The sequence below is a fragment of the Penicillium cinerascens genome, assembly GCF_028974065.1.
Source record: "Penicillium cinerascens strain IBT 15544 chromosome Unknown scaffold_4_segment0_segment1, whole genome shotgun sequence".
In the NCBI taxonomy this organism is placed as follows: Eukaryota; Fungi; Ascomycota; class Eurotiomycetes; order Eurotiales; family Aspergillaceae; genus Penicillium; species Penicillium cinerascens.
Window position 1 is genome coordinate 2,754,482 of NW_026695298.1, and position 24,946 is coordinate 2,779,427.

A 24,946-nucleotide genomic window follows, 5' to 3' on the forward strand; every position below is an offset into this window, starting at 1 on the left:
TACAGAAAATTCTACTCAATCACTGGAACAGGTGGGCACACGTTAACAAGAGATGTCCGGTATTGATTATGCTTCATATCATGAATCCCCAGTTGATGAGGCTCATCGTATGTACAGTTGATTTAGCTCCATTGCACAGGAATTGGCTTTGCAGCGGTAGTGAGAGTCGTACTAGGCAGGTGCCTGTTCTTTCGACTTGACGAGGTCCTCGGCAACCCCTTTCTGCAGCTTGGCACGTTGCCTCGCTTCGTAGGCTTCGCGGCTCTTTAGAATTCGATCGACAATTTCACCCGCATTCACGTGCTGGAAGGCATGCTGTTCAACTTCCTGGAAGATTCCCATCTTCTTGGGGGCGGTGTAAGGATCGTAGGTCAAGGGAATAAACGTTGTAGGCCCATGATAAACGACATCTGGCGTGCCCAGGGGCATGGCCTCGAGGTATGGTTGAGTAGGAGTAAAAGGAGCAGAGAACACCACCGCATGGATATACTGATGCCTGTTAGCAAACACATAGAAAGAACAAGAAAATGAGGACTTACCCGGCACTGGAGAACGCAAAGAGCACGCTCGAAGATATTCATGATGGGGTAGTTGAGTCCCTTCCAATGATTGATCACGTCGTCATCATGAATTCCGGCAACGATATAAGCAGGGGCGTAGTCCTCATCGTGCTCCTTGAGTCTCTTCTCTCTTTGACCAGGCTCATACCAACCTCGCTGGCGGCCTTGAGATTCTTCTATTTTCATAACTTGGCGGAGGAATTCGATGTGGCCAGATGAGAAAAGGTCAAACCCACCATCAACATAGACAATACGCTGTCCAGGTCGAGGGCCCTTCCCGCTCACCAAGTTGTCAAACGACCCGGCTTCTTCGACCATATGGTCAATTTTCGCCGCCCCGGAACCGGCCCACGTCCAGACCTGAGGGCCAGGTTGCAGGCCACTTTCGTCCGTAGCATAATCCCGGATCCGCTGCAATAGATCCTCGGCGGACTTTTTGCGCTCATCAGGGCTTCCCGGTACTTCCTTGCCTGCTAAAGTGTTTCTGACGGACTTGACGAAATGATTCTTGGTGCAAAGAAGCATACGCCCAACCAGGTCCGTAGTAGAAATCCCCGGGGTTCGTTTTACCACCTTGAAGCGGCCTGCAGCTTTGACGTATCGGTAACAATCATTGCCATCGCTGTCGGACGTGATATCGTCGCCGTGGACAACATACTTACAACCGTAATGGGACACCCAAGGCAAAAAGGTCACGTAAGGGGCATGAGGGACGCTTTGAGTGGCCCATCGACAGGCGTCGACGGCTGCGACTCTAATGAAAAGAAAGCCCGGTTATCAGTTGGGAAGAAGCAGGAGCAATTGGGGCCAAAATGAGAATCTCACCGTTCATCCAAAGACATCACCGTCGGGCCCTTGTTCTCCAAAATTGCTTGGTCGGAATGAATCCCCACATACAATTCTTTTCCGAGCCGACGAGCCTGGAGCATAGCGCCAGCGTGGCCTAATTCACACAGGTCGAGTCAGTACGGCTGCAGATCAAGAGAGAGGTGCTGATCTCTTACCGTGATGGCTGAAGTCGAAGCAGCCGTCAACCCAGATGCGGTCCTCCGAGATGGGCACATCCTCTTGAGGATCTACTGGCCATTGTCCCGGAAGAGGGATTTGCTCATCCAGGGGGTGTCCATTTGCAGGCTTTGGGAGCTCTCTGGGTCAAAAGAGTGAAAGGTGGACAAAGAGGGGCAGCGGAAACCAAAATATTCACATGCGCGTTGGCCCCAGGGGGATCGGAGGGGCTGGTGGAGAACTCCAGAGCTCCCGATATGCTTCCCCTTTCTCGTCCCTCATCTCCCCCTCCCTCGTCAGCTTCGAATCCCTCATCGATCTGAGTTCCTGGACCTCTTACGATTCGCCTGGGTCTTCTGTGGTCTTCTCCCGTCCCGCCTGGGCCAATCCCTGGCTCGCGAACCCCTGTCCGTCGCCCGGCATCGCCTTAGATCTCGGCGTGAACGAGACAACCGCAAATCACAATGATCTCATCCTCATTCGCCCCGAGTCTGACACGAAGGGACACTGCCAAGTCAAGCGGTGGCCATGAGTATTCTCATGGCGGCATTCCCCCGGTGAGCGGAGGAGGTTCATTTGGGCCCCAAAGTGCCGGTGCCGTCTACCAGCAGATCCACGAAATGGCTGCGAAAAGGATCTCAACTTTAGATTACCTGAGAAAAGCGTGAGTAGCCTTTCTTCAATGAAGAAGACCCATCGGCAACAGCGCGATAACTAACCGGTGCGACTCGCTTGCAGCCTCGAGGGACGGGTTTACTGGTTCAATACGGTGCATTTTTCTCGCGCTGATATTGGTCGCCTACCATATTTCGAGCCTCGGAAGCTTTCTCGCCGAGCCATTAATTACCTTCTCCTGGGCTTGTCCCTCCCGCCAATTCTTGATGTGAATTCGACCCCATTCGAGTATTTGCGAGCCCTTAACGCCCTTCTCCTCGAATTCGAAGCCTTCCAACAAGTTCATCCGCCTGATGGTAGCTCGTCATCGAGCCTTGCCAGAGCGCGCATTCCACAGATGTTCAAACGAGCAGCACAAGCAGGCACAAAAACTCGGCGAGCGAGCTCTGCAACAGAGATTGGCCTACCAATGCAGATCAGTGACCCGTCAGACTTGAAGAGCACCGCTGGCAATATCACATCGCCCTCTAGTGCAGCGGCCTCGGTCATCTCGTTCCCACTCACCGAATCATCTGATCTTCTCCCTGGGGAGGAATACAATTACCTCCTCACGCCTTCGCTGCCCTTTGAGCCTGACTTTTTCGAGACCTTTTCAACTCTCTGCGATGTGTTGATTGACTGCTATAGTCGAATCACGGCGCTAGTATCATCGCCTTCGGTCTGCTCAGTAGCACTAGGGGAGATCTTTTCTAAAGCGGATGCCAAAATACGGAAGATCATGGTAGCAGGTGCGGTGCGGGAATTTGAAGATGCCAGCCGGAATGGCGTCAAATATGAAATGTCTGGCGTCGGTCGGGTGGTTCTCGGGGGCCTACTAGGGTAACTTTGCCAAGTGCTGGTGCTCCAGATTCGAGGGTGGGTCGAAGCGCTGATACGCCTTGGCTTCAACATGAATCTCATTTACACGATCTACGAGGGGCGTTTGGGACTTATTTCAGATCGGGTCTTGCGATATATCCCTTATCAATACGGAAACACAAAGCCTTTTGTACAGAAGTAGAGACTTCGTATGTATGCTCGAATTCTTCTATGCATCTATGTCATGAAAGGTGGGATATTCGCTGGTGTGGAAGGAAAGTAGAAAGACAAGACACGCGCTGTAAACCATGAGACTTTTCCGGCCAGGTCGCGTCGTGAAGCAATCGGCGTGGTATCCATAACAGAAGAGTCCTCTCGCGCCGGGACATGTAAAAAGAAAATTCAAAACCAAGAGGAACTCCGAATCACGCCATAGGCTTTCGAAACGCTGAAAATGAACGCCGGAATATGCAATCGCTCGATGCAAGAGAACGCGGAGGGGAGGTGAAACTTTGGAATATCGACGGCATGGAGCAGGTTTACGACTGCAGTCGTTGGCACTCGAGGGCTCGCTGTTCCCCGAATACTCGACGGCTCATTTCGAGGACAGTTTCAAATCCTTCACGGCCGCGCGAGGCGTTTTCGCGGAATCGCTCCACGCTAGCCTCCTCGACCTTGTTCTTGATCTTCTGCCACCCACCGCAGAGGGCGGTGATTTTCGCTTCTTGGCTGAATTCAGTCGTTGTGTTGGGTTGAATCGACGATGGCTGGTACACCACCGTCTCGCGGACGTTGAGCACATTCGACCAGGTGAGGTTGGTGGAGCACATGGTGACTTTCTTCACAACGGGATCGACGTAGGATATTTCGTACACGTGGGAGGTGGCACTGCCGCCGAAGAGCGAGAGAACCCACTGGGGTACAGACTGGTTGCAGGTAATGAGACGTTCGGTTCGCAACTAATAAGGTCAGTTCATGGTCCATTGTATATCTTCAAAATACCACTCACGATGCCAGTCTGAGGGTCGATCGTTCGGGAGAGCGTGTCTACACCCACGACGTGGGTGGCCTTGTCATTCCATGGGCAATATTTCCGCCAGTTTGCCGTTGACACCTCGTCCCAGGAATAGTCGAAAGTGCATGTAGAAGAAAAGACCTTCATGGTGTGCGGTCAAGAAACGCTCTAGAGAGGAAGGAAGAAGCAAATAAGAGATGATGCAGAGGCAAGGAATCTTCAAGTCTCAAGTGGCAACTGAAAACACAGAAAGATGAGTCAGGCTCAAGGGGCCGATGGGGAAGGTGGGTTTTTTTCGGTGGCGATCGTAGAGGAACGTCAGATCGAGTTTTTCCTGCGCGGGTCAGGGCATCCCGAGAGGAGCCGTGGGTCGGGACTTCCCGGTTTGTGCTTATGTAAGGCCCCGTTCCCACCCAAGCTTCCGGGGTACACTGAGCTACGGAGTAGGCAGCGCCCTGCATCTTCGACCTTGTCAACCCTTCTGCCCCCTCACAATGGTTGAACTCCGCAAGCGCAAGGCACCGGCACCTCCCCCGGTCGCTACAAAGAAGTCCAAACCAGCCCCGAAGCCCAAAGAGACCGATACAAAAACCCAGGCCGTGGCGCAAACTGTGCCTCAACTGGACGATATCCTCGACCTAGAGGGCTTCGGTGGCGAGATTGAGACCAACGACGGCACAAAGACTACTCTGAAGAAACTTGTGGATGATAGCACGTCCGGCGTGGTTCTATTCACCTATCCTAAAGCCTCGACCCCTGGCTGTATGTCTCTAACCCAACTCATCTCCTAATAGCCTTCATCCATTGTCACGATTTGATCTTCATGGCTCACATTTTCTGCAGGCACCAAACAAGTCTGCTTGTTCCGCGACAATCACAAACATCTCACATCGACGGGTCTGTCTATCTACGGTCTTTCGGCCGATGCCACCAAGGCCAACACCACTTTCAAGACAAAACAGAATCTACCCTACCCCCTCCTCTGTGACTCCAATGCCACTCTGATTGGCGCTATTGGATTCAAGAAAAGCCCCAAGGGAACAACCAGAGGCGTCTTTGCAGTGGACAAGACGGGCAAGGTTTTGCTCCGAGAGGCCGGTGGCCCTGACGCCACTGTGGATGCTATACAAAAGCTGGTGGCTAAGGGAGCTGCCAAGAAAGACACCCAGGATGCGGATGGTAGTGAGACAAAGTAATCGAGCGTATCGTGACCGTGAGCCTTGGGGCGTGCAATATCATAGCCCTTCATAGGTCTTCATAGAGGTCATTCAATATGGCGATCTCTGCTGTATCAATATAACATGTCTGTTCGCCGGCGAGGGATTATGGGACCAGTAGGGTCGCGGAAGCCAGTGGGCTCTGCATTCTAAAAATGCCAAAGCTCATCCAATTTGGGGAACTCATTAGTAATGCACCTGCTCCCGAGGGGCCATCGGCAACACGATAATCCGCGCCGTTCAATTGCACCTCCGGAGTTACCTTACCGTGCCGCATTGTGATTCTCAGGGCTGTTACAGAACCATTGACTGATTAAAGAATCTTAGGAGGTGAGTCAGACAGCTGCATGGGCAAATACACTTTCCCCAAATTGTCAGAAATTGAGACACCTAGAAACAAGGCTCACCAAGGCGTACAGGTCAGAGTCTGCATCATGGCTCGCGATATCTTGAAAGCCGCCCAGTCGGCATCCAATGTTATCTCGATCTCTCAGGTATGTGTTTGCTGGCCGTGACTTGACTAAGAGGTTGAAATTGAGACCCGTGTGCCGCAGAAATACTCCGTCCGATCTACCGGTGTGTGGGAGCGTATCCGCCGCCTTCTCGCCATTGACTCCAATCGCTCGACCGGTATTCCTCTGAACTCCCAGTATCGGCTTCCCACTCCTGGATCTCTGCCTCCCCTGTCTTACGATGATCCCGTCACTATCCCGGCCGGTGACATCGCCGACAACCCGTACTGGAAGCGCGACGCACGACGAAACTACCCGCAGCTGAGTACCGTGACCCAGGCCGATGCTGTGGGCCTTCTTACGGTGGGGAGCCAGGCAACTCCCAAGGACGACGTTCTGCGGATCGGAGAGGCCGGGGAAAAGCAATTGGTCGCTGTCAAGGAGCAGGGCGAGGAACGAGGCCTCGCTGCCCTCTTTGAGAAGGACAAGAAGAGCATCCAAGGTGTATTCGGAGCGAATGGCCTGCCTCCCACACCCACTAACATTAACACCTCTTCTCGTTCCTCGTCTCAGTATGAGATGGGCCAGGAACAAGCCTACCCTGCAGTGTAAGTGATTACCTCGTGGTGTTTTTGTTCTCCTTGTGTTTCTGGACTGACAACACATGTTCAGGTACCCCTGCCGCAGCTTTGTTTGATTATATTGTTTTCTGGAAATTTTCAACCATGCTCTCAAGCGGAGCATTCTAGTTCTGTCACAATCGAATTACACTTTTTTTGTTCATCTCTTTATATCAACAGTTCCGATGGCTAGTCATTCTAGTCAATTACCCTATAGTCAATTACCCTAACTTACTCTCTTTTTCCCACCATGGAGTCTCCACTGTCATGTATGCTCACCCCGTGTTACAACCTCCAGACATGCGGGAAAGGCATATTTTCCTGCGGGGGCACTTGGAGTTCACTTAACAAACACTGTAGCTACTCGATGATTGATAGAAGATAAGGATTGGTAATACGTGTTCCGATGATCTACGATGCGTCATTCTCAACTAAAGAAGGCACTCATTGCCCGGTTGCAATGGACTTGATATTATAAACTCACTTCGAGAATCCAGGCTGAATCTCTCGATGGCGCGAAAATAAGGTTCTCCAGGTATTCATTTATAATAACAAAGCAAAAATAAGACTAGATTGTAGTTACAGAGACTTCACCTTATCTCATGGCTCAAATCCTGTCTGCTCCCGATCAAAGCAAACCGAGTGCCTCCGTATCAAGAGAGATGTTTCAGCAATCTGACAATGGGAAAATGCCCGGCAAGTGACGCCTGGATTTAGTCAAATGGGTGAGTGCGAGTTCCCCACCAGGTCAAGAACAAACTGAGACCAACGGTCTCAAAGACTCGAGAGACGGCTCCGACAGCGACGGTGTCAAGGGGCCGTTTCTCGGCGAAGACCTGGCTCACGAACTGCAAAGGTCGTTAGCTTGTAATCCGAGTACAGCATTGGGGGATGGGGTATCGTACACTGGGGGCAGAACTAGCAAAGAAGATCAAGGTGCCGAGGTAGGCAGCACCTTTGTAGCTGAGAGTACCCGTAGCATTGATCAACGCGGCAACGCCATAGGTCTGCACGGCACTCCCCACGAGAGAGCTTCCCCATGCAGCTGCGGCGCCAGCAGCTTCCTTCGACTTGATAAACTCCTCCTTTGAGTTCGCGGCCTGGGCGCGGTGGTAGGTGTCGCCGAAAACGGGGGCGAGGATTCCCAGGGATGCCGTGTGGGTGAAGAAAGCACCCATCGCAATTGCGGAAGGCTTCACCGGGGGCAGGTCTACAGCACGATCTGGTTAGTTGTGGACTTGTCCTATATTTTCGGTGGAACTCACAGTGCAAGGTCGTCATGATGGATGGTTGATAGATTGTTTAGAGTGATAGTTGGTAGAGGACTAAGGGGAGACAGGGGGGAAAAGGAAGCTTTATGAAGAGCTATACAGGATTATGTGGGCGGGGGGCGGTGGAATGTACAGCGGTGACGTCGTCATGAATCAGAGCGCTCCCCGAGGCGGAGAGAGCATGACGTCAGGTTTCATGGTCGAAAGACCAAGGAAAAGGAATGAGCCATGATGAATGCGGCTGTTCGCTTGGAAGTGGAAATTGAACAGTTCCTCGTTTTTCGTTCTTGTTCGCCAGGGAAGTTGACCGAAGGACTGGGTCTCGAGCCAGGCCGTGACACCGTGGAAGCGTGGATGCGTGTATGGATGCGGAGGATGCCGATCTCAGATCTAGACGGTGCGCACGGCCGCAAGCTTCTTTCGTCTTTTGGTCGATTTTGATTTCTATGCACCGTAGGTGATCCCCTGGCTGACTTTTCCTCCCGTACGTTCATTTATAGATTTTGGTTGAGATCGGGGAGGAGATGGAGATGGAGCTGGAGTGGGGTGGGGTGGGGTTGATTCGTATTTTGTAATTCCAACTTCCTAAGCTCGGATTCCCGCGTGCTTCTATACCTTCGACCTGTGGGATATTTGTTGCTGTCAAACCAGGTCCTACCAGGTCATCTCCAAACTGCGAAATGAGGCCTCAGGTTTTCCTCATCGAGGATATCATGTGATCCCCGATAAAGCCCCACCAGATTCGCGGCGTATTTGCAGGATTGCTACTCGTCGGCATTCGCTTTTCAACTTTTCTTATTTTCATTCTTCCTTTTACCCATTTTCCCACCTTTTCGGCCTTTCTCCTTTTTTTTGTTTTTTTTTTTGGGCACGCACGATTGCAAATTTCGGTACAGATGTCGATGGAACGACCCGTGAGTCCCTCGAATTCCGATGTATTCGACGTGAGTGACTCGTTGGCACCATCACGGGTCAACAAAGTCGCGAGCACCACTACTCTGACTTTTGACGGACTCTTGAAAGATCCTCTTCAACTCAAGGAAGACCTGAAGGATGGCTGCGGCGGCCAATTATGGCCGGCTGGGATCTTTCTGGTTAAATATCTGCTGGGTCAACACTCCTTAGACCTGTCCGGTAAATCCATGTCGGTATTCCATTTGAGACCTCGTATCTGGCCTGCATACCCTGGAGATCCTGAGATCCTGAATTTTGGTCGCTGATGGCTTGTCTAGCGTGGAACTTGGTGCCGGTGGTGGACTCGTCGGTCTTGCAGTCGCTCGCGGGTGCCAAGCGGCATGGCCGATCCATATTACCGACCAACGGCCGATGTTCTCGCTGATGGAGGACAACATCAAACTTAACCAGCTCCAATCCACCGTGACTGCTTCAATATTGAACTGGGGAGAGCCCATTCCGGATCATCTGCCATCGAAGCCCGATGTGATCCTTGCCGCCGACTGCGTCTACTTCGAGCCCGCATTTCCCCTCCTTATCACGACGCTCCAAGACCTCCTGGGCCCTGATTCGGTGTGCTATTTCTGCTTCAAGCGGCGAAGAAGAGCGGACCTCCGATTCATAAGGATGGCCAAGAAGGTCTTCGAGTTTGAGGAGATCCGTGATGACCCGAGCGCTACAACGTATAACCGGGATAACATATTCATTTACACCATTCGGCCCAAGCGCACCAAGAACTAAAGAATCATTCGATGGCCCGGAAGAAAGAGGGTGTGGAACGCACTAAATGCAGACATGATGTATTATGCAAGCGACAGACTAATGATCTTTACATTTGGGCTAGACATCTCTCGTCATACCGCAACTCACAATTTCAGAGCATCAGCGCTGGTTTTTGCACCTGCTCCAACTTTCCCTCCACTCATATCAGTAACCTGGCCCTCTTTGTTGATGACCTTGACACCGCCCTTCTTCAAATCTGAAACGAGCTGCTGCTTCTCGGCACTCTTGCCGGTTTTCTGAGTAGGCTCGCCGTCGTTCTTTCTCTGACTCTTCTTGTGCCGTCTAGCCCGAGCTTTGTCCTCGCGGCTCATTTCGTCCTTGGAAATAGTGGCGCCGGTCTTAAGCACCATCTCTCCCGCAACTCTACCGTCATCGCCGGGTGCGTAGATCTCGTGGGGTGCAAGTGCCGATGGCCCACCGGCAGCACTGCCAGCCGTAGGGCGCGCCTCTTCCATCATGATGGTGGGGGCGTCGGTGACAACGTTGATGCTTGCCTGGGGCACCTTGGGCTTGTAATGCCAGTTGCAAAGAGTATCCAACTGAGAACTAATGTCCTTCCAGAGACTGTCGATCTCTGCATGCTCTCGCATCAATTTGCGGTCTTTTGAATCGACGTAGTTCGGGTCAGTAGCGCGTAGGTGGTCTGTTTCGTACATTTCCGCCAGACTTTGCTGAGGCTTGGTGTCTTCCAACTCGAACCGGCTCTTTCGCGTAACCTGTGCATCCGAGGCGCCTGGGCGACGGCGAACCACTTCATCAAACTCCTTGGCAAGTACCCGGCGTTTGACGAGCTCTTCGATATCCTCAGTTGTTTCATTCGTGACAACAGGTACCGGTTTGCCAACTCTCTCGAAGTCGAGGTCTTCCTCGATTAAAGAGTTCATAGGTCTCTCGACCGCTCGTGCTTCACCGGCGAGCATCCAATCCTTCTTGGCCACGTTGGCCGCTTCCAGGCGTCGAATCTCGTCCGCGATCCGGGCTCTCTGTTTCTCATGGGTAGATCGTTGATTCGGCGCATCGCCTGACTCGTCAAGCCTGTCGTCCTCCTCTTCTTCTTCAGACTCGTCGAACAAATCACGCCGGACATCAGCCATTGCGCGATCCACGTCGTCGTCCATGATGGCTTCGGACGGTTGTGTCTTGGGGAGTGCGCGCGATTTCTTAGACGATGCCTTTCGTGGGGGTGGCGCAAAGAAATCGGCGTATTTGATATCGCTCGTGTCGATCCAGCCGGCAGCGTCTGCATCACCGGTATGCGAGGCATCCTCGTCGTCATCAGAGTCGAAGTTACCCTTTAGGTCAGCATTGCCAAAGGTCGGCCCGTCCTCCTCGCTGCTACCATCCATGTCGTCGTCATCTTCCGATCGGCGTTCTTTGCTTGGGGCGTCATTTCTGGCGGCGGGCATGGCGTTTTCAGCAAGGAGTGGGTTTGCATGCCAATCCACTTCCTCGTCGCTGTCATCGTCGTCGTCGTCGTCGGCGCCCCCTTTCGCATCTTGTCTTTCCAGCTGTTCGGATTGTTTGTTGAAGTCGTCGATTGAGAAAAATCCGTCGTTCAATCCAAACCGATCCTCAACGTAGGTACCGGGATCTTGCTCGGTTGAATGCATTGAGGCATCGTCATCGCTCATGTCTTCATCGATCTGGCTCTCGGATTCGGAATCCTCCTGTTCCAAGTGATCGGGGCCGTCGCCCAGCTTCTCATCGATATCGTCTTCGCTTGCGTCCTCCGAAATATCGTTCGAGATACTGTCGGCATCGTCACTTTCGGACCCGGTGGCTTCAGGATCAGAGACATCCAACAAGTCCGACTGATCATCATCGCCCGATGACAGATACCCACCGTGTTCCGCGAGTAGAGCAACATCGCGCTGGACCTCACTGCCAGCGGACTCGAGGATCCTGATCGCCTGTTCCCATATTTGGTTGGAGGTAAATCCGTCCACGTAGAGGTTTTTCAACTGCAGGGGCGGATTTGCGATATCCAAACCGGCCTCGGATCTCTTCCGCTTCTTGTTGGCTTGTCGGCGGGCGGATTGCTCCTCAACGACAGATGCAGCAAGCGGGTCCAGGATCCGTTTTGCAGAGTCTGCAACAAGGTTATGAAGGTCGCTGGTGGGACGAAGGAAAGTCCACGGAGTGGAAAGCGCTGACGGGAGGGCCGGTTTATTAGAGGCCTGGAGGGCCTTTCTTTTCGTCATTATGAAGCGGGCGTAGAAAGGCAGTTTTCGGAAGAGAAGTCGGAGAAGAAAGAAAAATTATTGCACGGAGCACGGGCCGAGAGCCAATCACAGCGGGACCCGATAAGATAGGACCATCGACACGTTCCTCGTATAAGTAACTTCAATTGCTTTTATTGCTTCGTTCACGCTGCTACCTTTCGGGCATTTCGTGGATCCTGGTGACTCTTTGAGCCGTACATTGCTGCGTCTTTATCGGTCCTGGGGTTGCGGTGGATCCAGGACATGTACCCAGGTATATATCTACGCTATTCCCGCACATGATATTATGTTCCACTGGATCGTGTCGACCGATTTGGATCTGCTAGGTTTAACTGCTGCCCGATAGAACAAGAGCCCTGGATAAGGAAGTTTCGAGGATATGACAAAAGACCCCCGTCATATTGTATGTCAGATCGACCCTCATGGGTGGCGTGGCCACTTTGCACACATGTATACTTAGAACGAGTACCTATACACTCGCTGGCGCGAAGCAAAGAACGTCATCCGGGAAAGGATACCATGCGAAAAGCCTAGACATTGAAATATAGTTGGTGGCCCAAATTCCCCGGTGGTTTCCCTGGTTCGAGAGCCCTACCACATGACGATTGAAGCTCCGGTCTTGAACCGTCATAGTGACGGAAAGTCTCTAGCGGTAGCTTAAATAGCAACAGTATCTCTTGAAAGTCCTGAGATAACAATTTTTTTTTGGTAACCTCCACCGTCAATATTATTTGACACAATTCGAACCGGCTTGCCGTATCCACCCATAGAGCACCCGAGAACAATCAACATGTCGCCAATTGTTCAGTATACAGAGAAACCTGCCAGCGGGTCTCAGTCGCAGTTTCAGCCAGGTGGGCATCGACATTTATCTCGAGCATATGTGGAGCATCAGATCTCATATTGGGTTCTGTCTAGGCCATAGGATCCCGATTCAGCATCTAACAAAACCGGGCCTGCAGGCCGACATGGAGGACCCTAAACCTGTCTCCGATTACATCCCAACCGAGGATGGAGGGTATCAACTCTACAAGGCTGCCGGTAAACTCGAAGGAAAAAAGGCCATCATCACGGGGGGTGACTCCGGCATTGGACGAGCCACTGCGATTCTCTTTGGTATGGAGGGCGCATCAAGCTTAATTATTTACCTTCCTGAGGAGGAGAAAGATGCACAGGAGACGAAAAAAAGAGTGGAGGAAACGGGGCAGCAGTGTCACTGTCTGGCTATCGATATTAGGGCGAAAGAAAATTGCAGGAAGGTGATTGATACGGCCGTTCAAACCATGGGCGCTGTCGATATACTGGTCAACAATGCGGCCTTTCAAAACATGCTAAGCGATATTAGCGAGCTTGACGAGTTAGTGGAAGGGTTCGAATCCTATCGAATAGGGAATTTGTTGACGATTGTCACAGAGAGCAGTGGGAGCGGACCTTCGACACCAACATTCACTCGTTCTTCTACCTTTCCAAGTATGTTCTCCCCCACATGAAACGCGGATCGACCATCATCAATTGTGCATCGGTGAATCCTTATATTGGCCGGGGTGACCTTTTGGACTATACCTCGACCAAAGGGGCCATTGTGGCCTTCACCCGAGCGCTGTCAAACCAGCAAATAAAGAAAGGTATTCGGGTCAACTGTGTCTGCCCGGGTCCCAGTATGTCTGCTTCCTTCACAGGTCAGAATTAGCCGCTAATGCACCTTAGTCTGGACCCCTTTAATCCCGTCGACGATGCACACCAGTGCAATGGAACAATTCCACGCTGTACCCATCGGTCGACCAGGACAGCCAAGCGAGGTGGGAACCTGCTTTGTTTTCCTTGCAAGTCAGGACAGCAGCTATATCTCCGGTCAGTGCTTGCATCCAAATGGAGGGGTCATGGTCAATGGCTAGGAAGATAAGTAAAAGTCAATAGGATGAATGTTTGGCATGTATATTTGATTCAAAATGATCAGCAAATCAGTCAGTTCGCATAAAATTCAGTTTTCAGGCTTTCCCGTGGGATACCAAGAATCCAGCCCGCGTTATCACAGTCTCGTACAATTCCGGGTTCTACGTTTTACCTCGCTACAAGGGGAAACTGCGGTATGTCGCTGATGCATTTCTACATTTGCAGGCCACGCTCAGGAACCGCCGCATCTGATGATACCAGCGTCTTCTTTACCAAGGGCAGATGCTGTAACCATACACTTTTGAGGGAGAGGGAAAAGAGCATTTCCCAGAACTGAAAGCAAGGAAATTGGAATCACAAAAGCAGAAGCCTAAGGCTGATATACAATGTAATAAGACACAAAGGGACTCCACGATGGCTGAATGGTTTAAATTTTGAGTCCACCGTGAAAAATGGTTCAGGCATAAGATGAAGATGCATCCCACATAGGACTCAACGCCGGTACCACATGCGCGTGATCCTAGTGTGTCTCATCTTCTTTTGGAGCTGGAAGATACCATACATCAGTGCCTCGGAGGTAGGCGGGCCTGTACACGATTAGCAAACCTCGAGTGAAACCGCCGAGGTACACTCACATCCAGGAACATAGACATCCACGGGAACAATGCGATCACAGCCACGGACAACCGAGTAGCTGTAGTGATAGTAGCCGCCACCGTTTGCGCAACTGCCCATACTGACAACCCACCGAGGATCGGGCATCTGATCATAAACCTGGCGGAGTGCGGGGGCCATCTTGTTTGTCAATGTACCCGCCACAATCATCACATCGGACTGTCGTGGCGAGGCACGGAAAATGATTCCCAGACGATCCTGATCATATCGGGGAGTGGAAAGATGCATCATCTCGACGGCGCAGCACGCAAGACCGAAGGTCATGGGCCATAGAGAGCTCTGGCGGGCCCAATTCGCGACCTGGTCAAGGGTAGTCCTGTAGCGATGTCAGCGGAGACCCGGGGCGGCAAACGTGGGAAGAGGCACGAACAAGACATATTGCATAGCACCCTCCTTCTTCTCTTGACTGGGAAGTGCCACTTCCTTCCGGATCTTACCCGACGCAGTGAGTGACTGTCCCGAAGGTGACTGGCGTTCAAGAGCGGTCGCTGATTTCACGGTCGAGGTCGAGAGGGCGGCAATGGGCTGGGCACGAGGAAGGAGAGCCAGTCGAGGACGCGCTGCTCCAGTTAGTGGGCCGTTGATAATGAGAAGGAGAGATCGAAATACATACCACACAGGGTGCCAGACATGGCGGGTCTTGCCATAGGCAGCATGGTTGAAGAGGAAAGCAAAGTGATTCTGAACCCAGCAGCTTCACAGGTGGCGGACTCTTGTGGTTAGGGAGGACTTTTGCCGGGTTGGAGGGCGAACGGTAAGGATGACGACGGTAAAAACCCGGTTTTAGAGGATCAAGTAAGCACCAAGGGAGCATATTATTGGACCGGACATGGTATTATTTTCAATGTTCGGTAAAGGCGGTGAGATGCTAGTAAACGGAATTGGATGTGTGATCATTGGCTCACCCGGGGTTGCTGCCTGGGAGACCAGGCAACGATCATGGGTCCTAACGTTGGTTACTGGACCTTTCACGGAGGCACCGATGGCGCTGTGCAACTTACATCTTCTACTACAGAATGAGATGGTAAAATTCACCTTGATTGCTTGGAAGTGATACAATCAAGACGCCGGGGTCTATCTATTTACTACAAACCACGGACTTGGGGGTGCGGGAAAAGAAAAGAGACGACAACAAACCCCTCTTCCAGCTTGAGAAGGATCAGGGCCTTTCGATTCAATTACACTGCAGGATGGCTGGCCCGAGAATTGCCTGTATCGGAGTGATTGGAAAAGCTGTAAGTGAGCTTCACCGCGACCGTGGGGCCCAGAAGCGCATTTGACGGGTTCAATGCTAACTCTCGACACCTAGGACAACCCCCTCCACATATCTCTATTATTCCCCCCATACACGGATGCAACGATCGAATTTTCCTTCCTCTTGAACTCCTGCCTTGACATATTTGAGATACGACGCAAACAGACCTCCATCGACCAGGATCTGGGTCTACTCCATGCGATTGATGAGAGATTAGCCACTTATGGCTGGCTCACAACTACAGGCGTGAAGTTTTTGATTATCGTGGACCTTTTCGGCCCGGAGATGGCCAATACTGGAAAGGTTGCCGGGGCCGCAGTAAGTGGCTTGAGGGATTCTGATCTGAAGCCGGTATGTTGAGAGGTGCATCCATTCCAGCTCAATCACTAATTACCGAGCCCAGGCCTTCCGAGCCCTGCAAAGCGCGTATATCCAGCTCTTGCAGAACCCATTCTATTCACCGGACGATCATGTCTCGACGCCTGGAATGGTAGCAGGTTCGGTGTTCAGTTGCCAGCCCATATCCAATCCACGATTCACAGCAGATGTTCAGCGCATCGGTGGAACATGGACACCCGGAAATTCCGGGTAGATAGTATTGAATGAGAGCCGAGATACCACACAAGTATGAGTTTTACAAGCCCTCGTAAGGCCCGATTGCCACCAGTCGCGAAGGCGTCGGTGTATGGAGTTGCTCGACTACGTATCTACCTAAGGAGGCCCGTATGAAACTTTACGAACAGTGGCACGTAGAGAAGTTACATGAAAGTTATTACAATATACCAAGACATCACATACTGTATTCCAAATGATCAGACAGCTCTGACTTCGGACTCGGTCTGCTCCAAACCAACCATAGTGTCTTCCATTTCCCTGGGGTTGCAAACAGCCCACACGCCGCCTCCTTTGATGTCCACTCGCCCGACTTCCTTGCCAACAAGATTTCGGCCCACTTTCCCCGGCCCGATGCCAATCCAGCGTCTCACTCCTCGTTCCTGATGAAGATAGCGAATGCTGTCCCACCATCTCACTGTATCGGTGCACTGTCTGGACAACAGATTTTTAAGATCTTCTTTAGACCGGAAAGGCAGCGCCGACACGTTGGAAATGCAGGGCACAATGGCTGGGAAGGTAATATCAACTCCCTCGACTGCGGTTTTCATGTAGTCGGCCGCGGGGGACATCACGGGACTATGGAAAGGGCTGTCACTTTTCAGCCTCACGGCGCGAGGATCGTGCCCCCCAAACTGACGGAGTTGCACTAGAAGGGTTCTGATTCTTTCAATGCTCCCACTGAGCACTATCTGGTTGGGAGAATTGATGTTCGCCACCATCACCCTCTGAATCGGTGGTGAGGCGTGACTTGTGTCATCGAGGCTGGAGGTTCCTAGTCCGAGGAATTCGTGCACGGTTCTGAGTAGACTCTCGATATGATCGGGTTCACAAATGAGCGCTACCATCCCATGCGTTTCGCCCGATTGCTCGACCGCGCGTCGGGTGCATTGAGCCATCACCTCGGCTCGGCGACGGACTAATCTGAGGGCGTCGGCAAATTTGAGGTAGCCAGCTGCGACCAGCGCAGAGAACTCGCCCAGACTGTGACCTAGAGTCACGTCCACTCTGGACCCAGTGTCAAAACCAAACTCATCCTCAAAGATTCGAAGGATGAGAACGGAGACGGCCATGATCGCAGGTTGAGCATTCTCCGTCCGGTTGAGATGAGAGTTAGGGCCGTCGGATATGATACGTGACAGATTGAATCCAAGAATGGCATCCATTTCGTCCAAAAACCTGGCAGAGGTCCGAGGGAAACGGTCAACCCAGGTACTGGCCATGCCAACCCGCTGAACTCCATGTCCTATTAAACGGGGATCAGCGCACGTTGATAGCTAAGGACGGGGAATAGTCAGACCTGGGAAGAAGAGAGCCGTGTGTAGCTCTCGTCGCGGCATGGAAGCCACGGCTGTTGTTCTTATCCTTCTCAACATCCCAGTCCTCGAGCATTCGACAAGTTGCGGCAGGTGACGCCTCGATTCCACGAGGGGGAGCATGTTCGACTGTGTTACACGGCAAGCCTGGCCTTCGTCATGATCTCAACACGACACATGGGCATTGTGAAAGTTGTGGTCTTTCGCTCAGCCATCCATACCGACGGCATGTCAAGCATGCCCACCCCCCAGAGTTCGCGTGGGGCTGGGACTGCACGTGAGCACCGGTTCCGCGTGTCGGTAGATTCGGGCCCGAAGAGTTGGGAAGCTGGCGGAGACGAGATTCAACGGTGGCAGATTCGAATTTCAAGAACCTTACTGATGGTCTCGTAGCTTCAATAAATCACTGGAATCCACTTCCAATTAAAGCCCGGGGCAATGTGACATTGGATGTATCCTTGTATAGACGGGGCGACAATACCCCTCCTCTGTGGTATTTTAGGACTGACCACATCTGGTACCTAGGTAGACGACGTAGCGTGTATGAAATATTGTTTGACTACGCTACTAAGCAATGAACATAGTACCATCTACACACAATTTTAAGATCGCAGTTCAGACTCGCTCGCAGTATATGGGTCCCGATCGCTCTCACCGCCTTCAAGCATCTTTTGTTATTTACTCCCTCTTCTCCCCAAGGCGCAAATCGTTCGTTCTTTATTTTTCAGCTTTGTCCCACCCGAGCATATCCTACTTATTAGTGTCATTCCTACCTTCCTGGCTTCGGCCAGTGCGTCAAATGCGAAGTCTGTTTCGAAGCTACAAAAATGTTCGTTCCCAGAGCAGCATCACGCAACCCCCGAAGGCGCCCGAGAACCAGCTCCGATGACTCGGTGAAGCCGCCAAAAGCCAAACGCCAACGATCGGTTTTGCGGCAGGCGGGCGACTCCCCTGTCACGAATTTGGACCGGAATGAGACAGCAGAGTCCGCGGCTCCCGTCCCGGTCAACCAGCACGACGCGACTACGGATGTCGCTGGTGTCGATTGCCATCTACCAATTCGCAACATGAAACCAAGTGAAGGATCCAAGAATGACCTTGAGGGGACGGTCACTTTGGTGAGTGTGACCTCAATATTGCCTCGCCTTTGGAGGTGTGCGTGCACGGATCATGGCCGCTAACGCCGCCGATAAAAGTCAAGCACGGATTACTACACCGTTGACCAACTTCCTTCGTTGCCGGATCAAATCCGAGGCTCACAGTCAGGTAAATAGCTATTCGGGACTTACTTGCCATAGATGATTAGATTGATTTTGAAAACACAGACCAGCTCAAGTGCTTCTTCGCCCCTGGTCATGACCACGCGTTAGCCTTGACTCGCTCGCATGCGATTGTATGGCCCTACTCTGTTCCCACCTCGGCACCATCGCCTTCAGAAACGTTTACGGTGTCGATTCCTGAGTCCTGCAGAGATCCCAGAGGCGCAGTCCCGCTGGGTGTGCTTTTGTCAACGGCCACAGGTGAGCACCCTGGCCTACTGGTGATCATCCCGTCTACAGGTAGAATCATCTACTGGGAAACTGTGTCAAGTGCTGCATCATTAGGACTGTCGAGACAAAAACAGAATGGGATACAGGGCTTCAGCCCCGGTCTGTTTTCTGGTGAATTTGCTACTGAGATCATGAACTGCGAGCCTTCGGGAATTATCGCAACATTTTCCTCCGGGCGAGTGGCACACATTACCCTCCGGGATTCGCAAGGAAAACCTTCTGTCCTCGTAAATTTCCTCCGAAGCACGATAGGCCCCGGGGGGGTGGAATTTTGGGCGGACTCAAGAGTGTCCTTGGGGGGGGTTCCTGGAGGAAAGAGGTTACTGCTGTTCGCGCAGGTGGGTCTCGTCAGCGAGGTCAACGCGATGTGATCATCGCTACATCGACTGGCTTAGTGGAGATCTGGGATACTCATTGGAACCATGGAAACGCTATGAAGAAGAAATACGATGTCAAAGATGCCATTGTGACGGCAATCTCCCATGATTCTGTGAAAGTCTCCGGGGAAATGGATCTTAAGATTATGGATTTTGCATTCTCCGCCCAACAATCGAATGATGAACCTGGTTCTCGAGAGTCCGAAGAATCCTGGCGGCTTTTCTTTGTTGTCAGCTCCCCTCAGCTGTTGGAATCCAAGACCTTGTTCGTGGTTCAACTGTGTCTGACGGGGACCGAGACGCGTGTTATGTCCACTTATGCTGTCGACATTCGCAGCATTCCCGCCACGCACGATGAACCAAAGCCTAAAATATTGGTTTCGAAATCAGAGGAGACTGCTTTCATTCAATTCGCGCAGTCTCTGATTATTCTTTCCTTATCTACCATTGAAGAGACCCCCAGCTCGCAACTGCTTCTGGATTCACAGAATATTCCCATGCCTTTCCAGGACATCATTCATCTCCGATCTGGCAGAGAATGTGAAATACTGGGCTACGGCTTGGAAGATCGATCGGAAGATGAAAACGCCATTTGTGTGATGATGATTCGAGGCTTTGGTGTTGTTCGAGTCAATGTGACGCCCCAATACCCAGCAGAAAACGATTTGGAAGAAGGCCAAGTCACTGCTAAGCACAAGCTGGAGCAGGCCATTTTCTTCGGTACCATGGCAAAGAACCCACTAAACCTGGTTGGCGAGGGTGGTTTGAACTTCCCCGCATCGGAAATTGAGCAAGCCTCCCTGGAAATATGTAGGGAGCTTCTTCGCTCGGAAACACGCTTTATCCCCAGCACGGCAATCTCGGTTGACCAAAATTTGCGACTAAGGGCAAAAGCACTAAACGACCTCGCATTGTTCCTGTCGCGGAACAGCAATCACTTGAGTCGCCCGGCAAGATGGGAATTGCTTTGGGGGGCGGAAAAATTGTCCGCGCAACGGGCTATGTGGAAGCTGGAGGAGATGCACAGGGCCAGCAACGATAATCTTTTCCTTGGCCATGTCATCGAGTCTATGAACGACAAGTTCAAAACTCGTTCTGAACTAACGCAGAGCGAGACCGATCCAGTACGCCACTGGTTTTTGAGGGACACTTATCAAATGGAACATATCATTCCCTGGATCAAAACCGCTCTCAAGCATCGCAGGGGTAATTCGTCGAAACAGGCGCGGAAATTGTCGGAGCAGATACTGGAGGCCAGTGAATTTTTTCTCGCGATCATGGAAACAGCCTTCCGTTATCGCGACGAGCACGCTGCGCTGTATGGGCTGAGCGATGACTTTGTCGAAGACGGTGTTCTCGCTGATGGTTACGAGGGTCTCCCTGAATTCTGGACTTCCCGGGAGATGGGATACACCGAGGCGGGGCATCTGCTTGATTTGGAGCTGGACAGCTGTCGAGCTTGGAGTCAACAAAAGACATCCAGCGCAGACGCCCCTGACAGTCAGATTTTGAAGAAGATTGCAGACAACAGCGCACGGCATCTTCGAGTACTCGGCCAGATGCACCGTGAGCGTACACGCTGGCTTATTGCACAGGGAGATCCCAAACTAGCCGATGCAAGCGCCTCCATCGAGCAAGCCCACGTCAAGGAGCGCAAATGGCAGCTATTCAAGTTGGCAGGGATTGGACATCTTCAAGATGCCCTGAGCCTGGCCGAGCGATTCCGAGACATGGGAGCTCTGGTCGAGCTCATCATTGAACTCCAAGATGAAGTGAAGACCCAGCCAACACAAGACGCTACCGGGGAGAGTGTCGGTGCCGTGGCAGACACCGAGGCAGATGTGATCCGCAGGATCTCGCAATATTTTGACAAGTTTGGCGAGCCCTGGGCGGATGCGTACTTTGCACGACAAATCTCAATGGGGCACCCAGGGGCATTGCTTTCCATGCGAAAATATCAATCTTCGGTAACGCGATTTCTCCGGAAAGCACCTGCATATTCCAAGCTCAGCTGGATCAATGATGTAATAGGCGAGGACGACTACAAGAGCGCTGCATTGTGCTTGGAAAAGCTCGCCCTCGGCAGTGAGAAGGAGCTATGGAACCATCGCGTGGAGATTTCATTGGCGAAATTGGGCACATTGGCCTCATTCGAGAAATCATCAATAGGCTCGAGCTCTGCCTTGCAAGAAGATGTCAAATGTCTCGACGATTACAGCGAGATCGACGAGGTCCAGGATACCCTCTATTCCTACATCAAACCCGTTCTCGAGGGTGCGATTGATCGCAAGGCCGAGGCAGAGCTCGCCCTGGATTACTTTGGAGGGCCTATCGTTGACGATCGCCCTTCTCTCCATGAAATCTTAGGTGATGCCCTTTCTACCCTGGTCAATCGAAACGTCATTGGTGCCGATGGGTTAATCGATCTGCTGACACTGATGGGCCCTCTCCAACCTTCTGACGACTGGGACAATGAGTTCCGTGGGCGTGAGTTTTTCCAGGCTCTGCGAGTACTTGATCACAGTCGCTACGCTCAGCAAGATCCTTCGTACGTTTCGGCGTTGCGCAAACTGATATGGCGACGGTGCATGATCAAAGACAACTGGGCAGCCCGCGGGAAAGCAGCTGAGGAATCAAATGGAAACTCGGAGTTCGCGGCTCGTGACACGTCCCTGGGACTTACACTCGCCTCTTGCTTGGCCGGTGAGACACCACCCGGATTCTTTTTCAGGACTTCCCTAACATTATCAACAGAACAATCCGCGACCAATATACAGTTCGTCTACATGCCTCTCTCTCCAGCCGAGGCTCTCATGGCTGATTCTGAATCCGATATTCTTCTGTCGCGCTTCCGTCCCGAACAGAAGGCCCGTCTGACCGCCGATCTCATGCGAGAAAATGAACTTCTGCACGAATACATCGAGATCGGTAAAATTGACTTCTGGTTCCAGGATCTCCTAGCGTCCACAGGATCCCAGGCATCCGGGTCAATTCCTGACTCCGGTGACAACGAAGCCAACAACTTGGCTTCGGTAGGTTCCAAGGCGCGATTGACGTGGGTTTGATTGGGATTTGCGGTGGTTTACGGTGCCAATGGTCGCCGTTGAGCACGAAGGATTTGTATTACGTCCCACACAGGGCTAGGTTCATCGGTATTTCCTCCTTTTTGTATCAATTTAGTTAAGCCTAGGCATCTATTGCCCTCGTGTCACACTCATCCAGTATCCGACGGAGCATTGTGTAATCCGGCTCCGTTCTACAAGGCCGACAGTCGTATGGGTCAACAATTCAAATTTCTTGGTACTTGTCATAGAGACGTAATTTTGGCATCTCAGTGGTACTCCTAATATTTCACTCCTCCCTGATTGAAATCGCTGTCATTGCTGCTGGTGCTTTCAACTTTGGTCACCGTGCTTTCGTTCGCCACGGTCACCTCGGCGGGCTCACGAACTGGCTCCTCGAAAACAGGCTCTGGCTCAACAGTTTCAAATTTGGTTCTAAATTCTGCGAGGCCCTGGGTGCTGCTGTTTGAACGACGCCGAGCATTGGCAAATGTATACCCATAATCCTGCACTTCGTCCCCAGAGCGGCCCCTGACAGCAGTCAATATCTAATTCCGTTATATAAGGCATACACGACTCACCAGTTCCCTTTTCCACCCCCATCTTTCTTTGTCTTGCGAGGATCAGCATCGGTCGGGCCTGACTTAGCAAAATAGCGAGGCAAGTGATCACCACGGGTGCCAATCATGCCATCAGCCGGGTGGTCCCGGTCATTGAGCTTGTGCGAACGGGTCACTTGATGGTCAGTCAGCGTCAAGCTGAAACGAGACTCAAAACTCACTACTGAGAAGTTGAAGTAAACTGATGGATAAGGAGTGGAAAGGGGAAGGGGGAAGGCCGGTTGAACGGGAATGGAAGTAGAACCCATGACTCGTGACCTCATACCCCGAACGGTCAACTGCGGGGGTTGCACTAATCCCGGCCCCACCAACCTTATTGTATCAATGCATTGATGAGTGGAGTTTTGATACAAAATAGGTTCATTGAGTATCGTGTCGCGGATACAGTACCGAGCCAGTGCGAAAGTTGAGCTGGCTATGAAATTCTTTCATGGAGTATTGACCTCGACTATAGCGCGTCCTTGTCTTTCTCATGTCAACCGTACACGTTCCATTTGTGCCTGGTACGACTGGTACGCCATGATGAATTTGTATAGAGAGCTGGATGAACCTGCATACTTCGTCGATTTCTTCTGGTGTATATTTGTGTGCTCTAGGTCCTCGGCTTGGAATTCTAAGACACTACTAGCAAATGCTCCTACTAGTCAGGATCTTGGTTTCGATCCGCCTAAATACTCGACACGATATATCATGCTAAAGTTCCCAGCTCCTCCAGGTCCTCGACGTCGTCATATTCGAGATCAGAAGCAAAAGCCGAAGTATCCGTCGAATGCCGAGGCCTACGCATACTCAAAATGGCTACATATTTCGATCGTCCTTGTGAACTTGCTTCATTGGAATTAGTCTGCGCCATAACCCGCAATGCGGGTCAAGACCTTCAACCCGCACCCGAACCCAACCTAGCGGGTTATAAATTTATATTTAAAACCCGCAAATAACCAATCTTGACCCGAATTTACTTTAAAACCTTAGTCTTGGTGTGTATAATTCGGCTGATTCATCTTAATTAAATACTATTGCTTAGACCTGGCACTCACCCGTCCCGCGGGTCCAAGATCAAGAACCGTCACCCGACCCGGACCCGGACCCGTCGAGGTTCCCTTCGGGTCACCCGCGACGGGTCCAATATACCCGCATAAGCTACGCTTTACCTATTTAGGACGCACAAAATTGATGATTCAGCTTAGTAAAATACTATTATTTACAGCTGTTCTGGTATCCATTTCGATTATTTCCTAATCGTTCACTAATATATACGAAATTTAAAGAAATTAGATTGTATATAGATAGCTCGTATGTCGTCACCTAAGTGTTCTGAAATTTGACTAGACTGATATAGTGCGTGGGTAGTTTTTAAGTGGGTTATAGAAAGTTGAGAGTTTCGTTGCGGAAATATATATTAAAGGTAAAGTGAGAGTGCTACATTTATACGACGGTAAATATATCTTTTTCTTTTAGTACTAAACATACTTTAAATCGAAAGCTTCCTTCGGTTATTGAATTACTATAGTCTTATCTAATTAGTTCCTAATTTAGTTTTCTCGTAGGTGTTGTAGTTCTGGTACAGAATAAGTTTAAACATCTGGATTGTTGGACTTAAACATTTTTCCATCATGAAACTTAAGACCACATGACTAGAGGACCGGGTCTTAAGGGTCGGGTCTTACGGGTGACCCGTGAGACCCGATGTATAAACCAATTAGACGAGAGAATTTTAGCTAAAGTGAGGGGATAGGATGATGTATCAACTCGCGTCTTCGCGCGACCAGGGTAAACGGATTCCCCTTATACGATAGCCTTTTTTGTCTAAAATCTTTATAAGTCCTCTTGTTCCACCTCTTTATGACCAATGTCTACTATGTCTCAAACCTCTGACCTATACTCATCCTCGGTGATCGAGGGGGTTGGAATAGATGAGTTACAATACCTTATCCTAGACGATACTCTATTTATAAGCCTATTCCCACTAAGCTAGTATACTTTCGATACGACACTTAATACTCCACGAAGAGCA

At 51.3% G+C, this 24,946-nt stretch overlaps 14 protein-coding genes across 14 annotated transcripts; 7 read left to right on the forward strand and 7 right to left on the reverse strand.

The window, feature by feature from the left end:
- Window positions 1–171: 171 nt before the first annotated feature.
- On the reverse strand, window positions 172–1,847 carry N7498_010154 (ethanolamine-phosphate cytidylyltransferase; the record flags this gene model as incomplete). The annotated part of the gene is made up of 5 exons (XM_058457210.1): window positions 172–489; window positions 540–1,314; window positions 1,386–1,503; window positions 1,565–1,707; window positions 1,765–1,847. The coding sequence occupies 5 exons, from the start codon at window positions 1,845–1,847 to the stop codon at window positions 172–174; spliced, it is 1,437 nt and encodes a 478-aa protein (XP_058304109.1).
- Window positions 1,848–2,029: 182 nt separating this feature from the next.
- On the forward strand, window positions 2,030–3,063 carry N7498_010155 (uncharacterized protein; the record flags this gene model as incomplete). Its single annotated transcript, XM_058457211.1, has 2 exons — window positions 2,030–2,229; window positions 2,304–3,063. The coding sequence occupies 2 exons, from the start codon at window positions 2,030–2,032 to the stop codon at window positions 3,061–3,063; spliced, it is 960 nt and encodes a 319-aa protein (XP_058304110.1).
- Window positions 3,064–3,577: 514 nt separating this feature from the next.
- N7498_010156 (putative mitochondrial protein sorting (Msf1)) lies at window positions 3,578–4,200 on the reverse strand (the record flags this gene model as incomplete). Its single annotated transcript, XM_058457212.1, has 2 exons — window positions 3,578–3,997; window positions 4,048–4,200. The coding sequence occupies 2 exons, from the start codon at window positions 4,198–4,200 to the stop codon at window positions 3,578–3,580; spliced, it is 573 nt and encodes a 190-aa protein (XP_058304111.1).
- Window positions 4,201–4,547: 347 nt separating this feature from the next.
- Window positions 4,548–5,249, forward strand: N7498_010157 (thioredoxin peroxidase DOT5; the record flags this gene model as incomplete). The annotated part of the gene is made up of 2 exons (XM_058457213.1): window positions 4,548–4,815; window positions 4,897–5,249. The coding sequence occupies 2 exons, from the start codon at window positions 4,548–4,550 to the stop codon at window positions 5,247–5,249; spliced, it is 621 nt and encodes a 206-aa protein (XP_058304112.1).
- A 105-nt stretch (window positions 5,250–5,354) lies between these two features.
- N7498_010158 (uncharacterized protein) lies at window positions 5,355–6,419 on the forward strand (the record flags this gene model as incomplete). The annotated part of the gene is made up of 5 exons (XM_058457214.1): window positions 5,355–5,387; window positions 5,598–5,600; window positions 5,690–5,764; window positions 5,825–6,330; window positions 6,395–6,419. 5 exons carry the CDS (start codon window positions 5,355–5,357, stop codon window positions 6,417–6,419), a joined length of 642 nt encoding a protein of 213 aa, XP_058304113.1.
- Window positions 6,420–7,055: 636 nt separating this feature from the next.
- Window positions 7,056–7,623, reverse strand: N7498_010159 (DUF1761 domain-containing protein; the record flags this gene model as incomplete). Its single annotated transcript, XM_058457215.1, has 3 exons — window positions 7,056–7,190; window positions 7,248–7,552; window positions 7,608–7,623. The coding sequence occupies 3 exons, from the start codon at window positions 7,621–7,623 to the stop codon at window positions 7,056–7,058; spliced, it is 456 nt and encodes a 151-aa protein (XP_058304114.1).
- An 892-nt stretch (window positions 7,624–8,515) lies between these two features.
- N7498_010160 (uncharacterized protein) lies at window positions 8,516–9,413 on the forward strand (the record flags this gene model as incomplete). Its single annotated transcript, XM_058457216.1, has 2 exons — window positions 8,516–8,757; window positions 8,846–9,413. The coding sequence occupies 2 exons, from the start codon at window positions 8,516–8,518 to the stop codon at window positions 9,306–9,308; spliced, it is 705 nt and encodes a 234-aa protein (XP_058304115.1). The 3' UTR covers window positions 9,309–9,413.
- A 20-nt stretch (window positions 9,414–9,433) lies between these two features.
- On the reverse strand, window positions 9,434–11,551 carry N7498_010161 (rRNA-processing protein MPP10; the record flags this gene model as incomplete). Its single annotated transcript, XM_058457217.1, has 1 exon — window positions 9,434–11,551. One exon carries the CDS (start codon window positions 11,549–11,551, stop codon window positions 9,434–9,436), a length of 2,118 nt encoding a protein of 705 aa, XP_058304116.1.
- Window positions 11,552–12,362: 811 nt separating this feature from the next.
- N7498_010162 (oxidoreductase, short-chain dehydrogenase/reductase family) lies at window positions 12,363–13,717 on the forward strand (the record flags this gene model as incomplete). The annotated part of the gene is made up of 5 exons (XM_058457218.1): window positions 12,363–12,426; window positions 12,491–12,929; window positions 12,986–13,230; window positions 13,280–13,371; window positions 13,565–13,717. 5 exons carry the CDS (start codon window positions 12,363–12,365, stop codon window positions 13,715–13,717), a joined length of 993 nt encoding a protein of 330 aa, XP_058304117.1.
- Window positions 13,718–13,957: 240 nt separating this feature from the next.
- Window positions 13,958–14,796, reverse strand: N7498_010163 (NuoB/complex I 20 kDa subunit family protein; the record flags this gene model as incomplete). The annotated part of the gene is made up of 4 exons (XM_058457219.1): window positions 13,958–14,052; window positions 14,101–14,456; window positions 14,511–14,700; window positions 14,754–14,796. 4 exons carry the CDS (start codon window positions 14,794–14,796, stop codon window positions 13,958–13,960), a joined length of 684 nt encoding a protein of 227 aa, XP_058304118.1.
- A 534-nt stretch (window positions 14,797–15,330) lies between these two features.
- On the forward strand, window positions 15,331–15,987 carry N7498_010164 (uncharacterized protein; the record flags this gene model as incomplete). The annotated part of the gene is made up of 3 exons (XM_058457220.1): window positions 15,331–15,375; window positions 15,450–15,746; window positions 15,799–15,987. The coding sequence occupies 3 exons, from the start codon at window positions 15,331–15,333 to the stop codon at window positions 15,985–15,987; spliced, it is 531 nt and encodes a 176-aa protein (XP_058304119.1).
- Window positions 15,988–16,207: 220 nt separating this feature from the next.
- On the reverse strand, window positions 16,208–17,347 carry N7498_010165 (ACP S-malonyltransferase; the record flags this gene model as incomplete). The annotated part of the gene is made up of 2 exons (XM_058457221.1): window positions 16,208–17,253; window positions 17,308–17,347. The coding sequence occupies 2 exons, from the start codon at window positions 17,345–17,347 to the stop codon at window positions 16,208–16,210; spliced, it is 1,086 nt and encodes a 361-aa protein (XP_058304120.1).
- A 683-nt stretch (window positions 17,348–18,030) lies between these two features.
- N7498_010166 (putative nuclear pore complex subunit Nup133) lies at window positions 18,031–22,315 on the forward strand (the record flags this gene model as incomplete). Its single annotated transcript, XM_058457222.1, is given in 5 exon segments — window positions 18,031–18,441; window positions 18,520–18,589; window positions 18,649–19,100; window positions 19,118–21,953; window positions 22,005–22,315. 5 exon segments carry the CDS (start codon window positions 18,151–18,153, stop codon window positions 22,313–22,315), a joined length of 3,960 nt encoding a protein of 1,319 aa, XP_058304121.1. The 5' UTR covers window positions 18,031–18,150.
- Window positions 22,316–22,593: 278 nt separating this feature from the next.
- N7498_010167 (uncharacterized protein) lies at window positions 22,594–23,180 on the reverse strand (the record flags this gene model as incomplete). Its single annotated transcript, XM_058457223.1, has 2 exons — window positions 22,594–22,843; window positions 22,894–23,180. 2 exons carry the CDS (start codon window positions 23,178–23,180, stop codon window positions 22,594–22,596), a joined length of 537 nt encoding a protein of 178 aa, XP_058304122.1.
- Window positions 23,181–24,946: the final 1,766 nt, after the last annotated feature.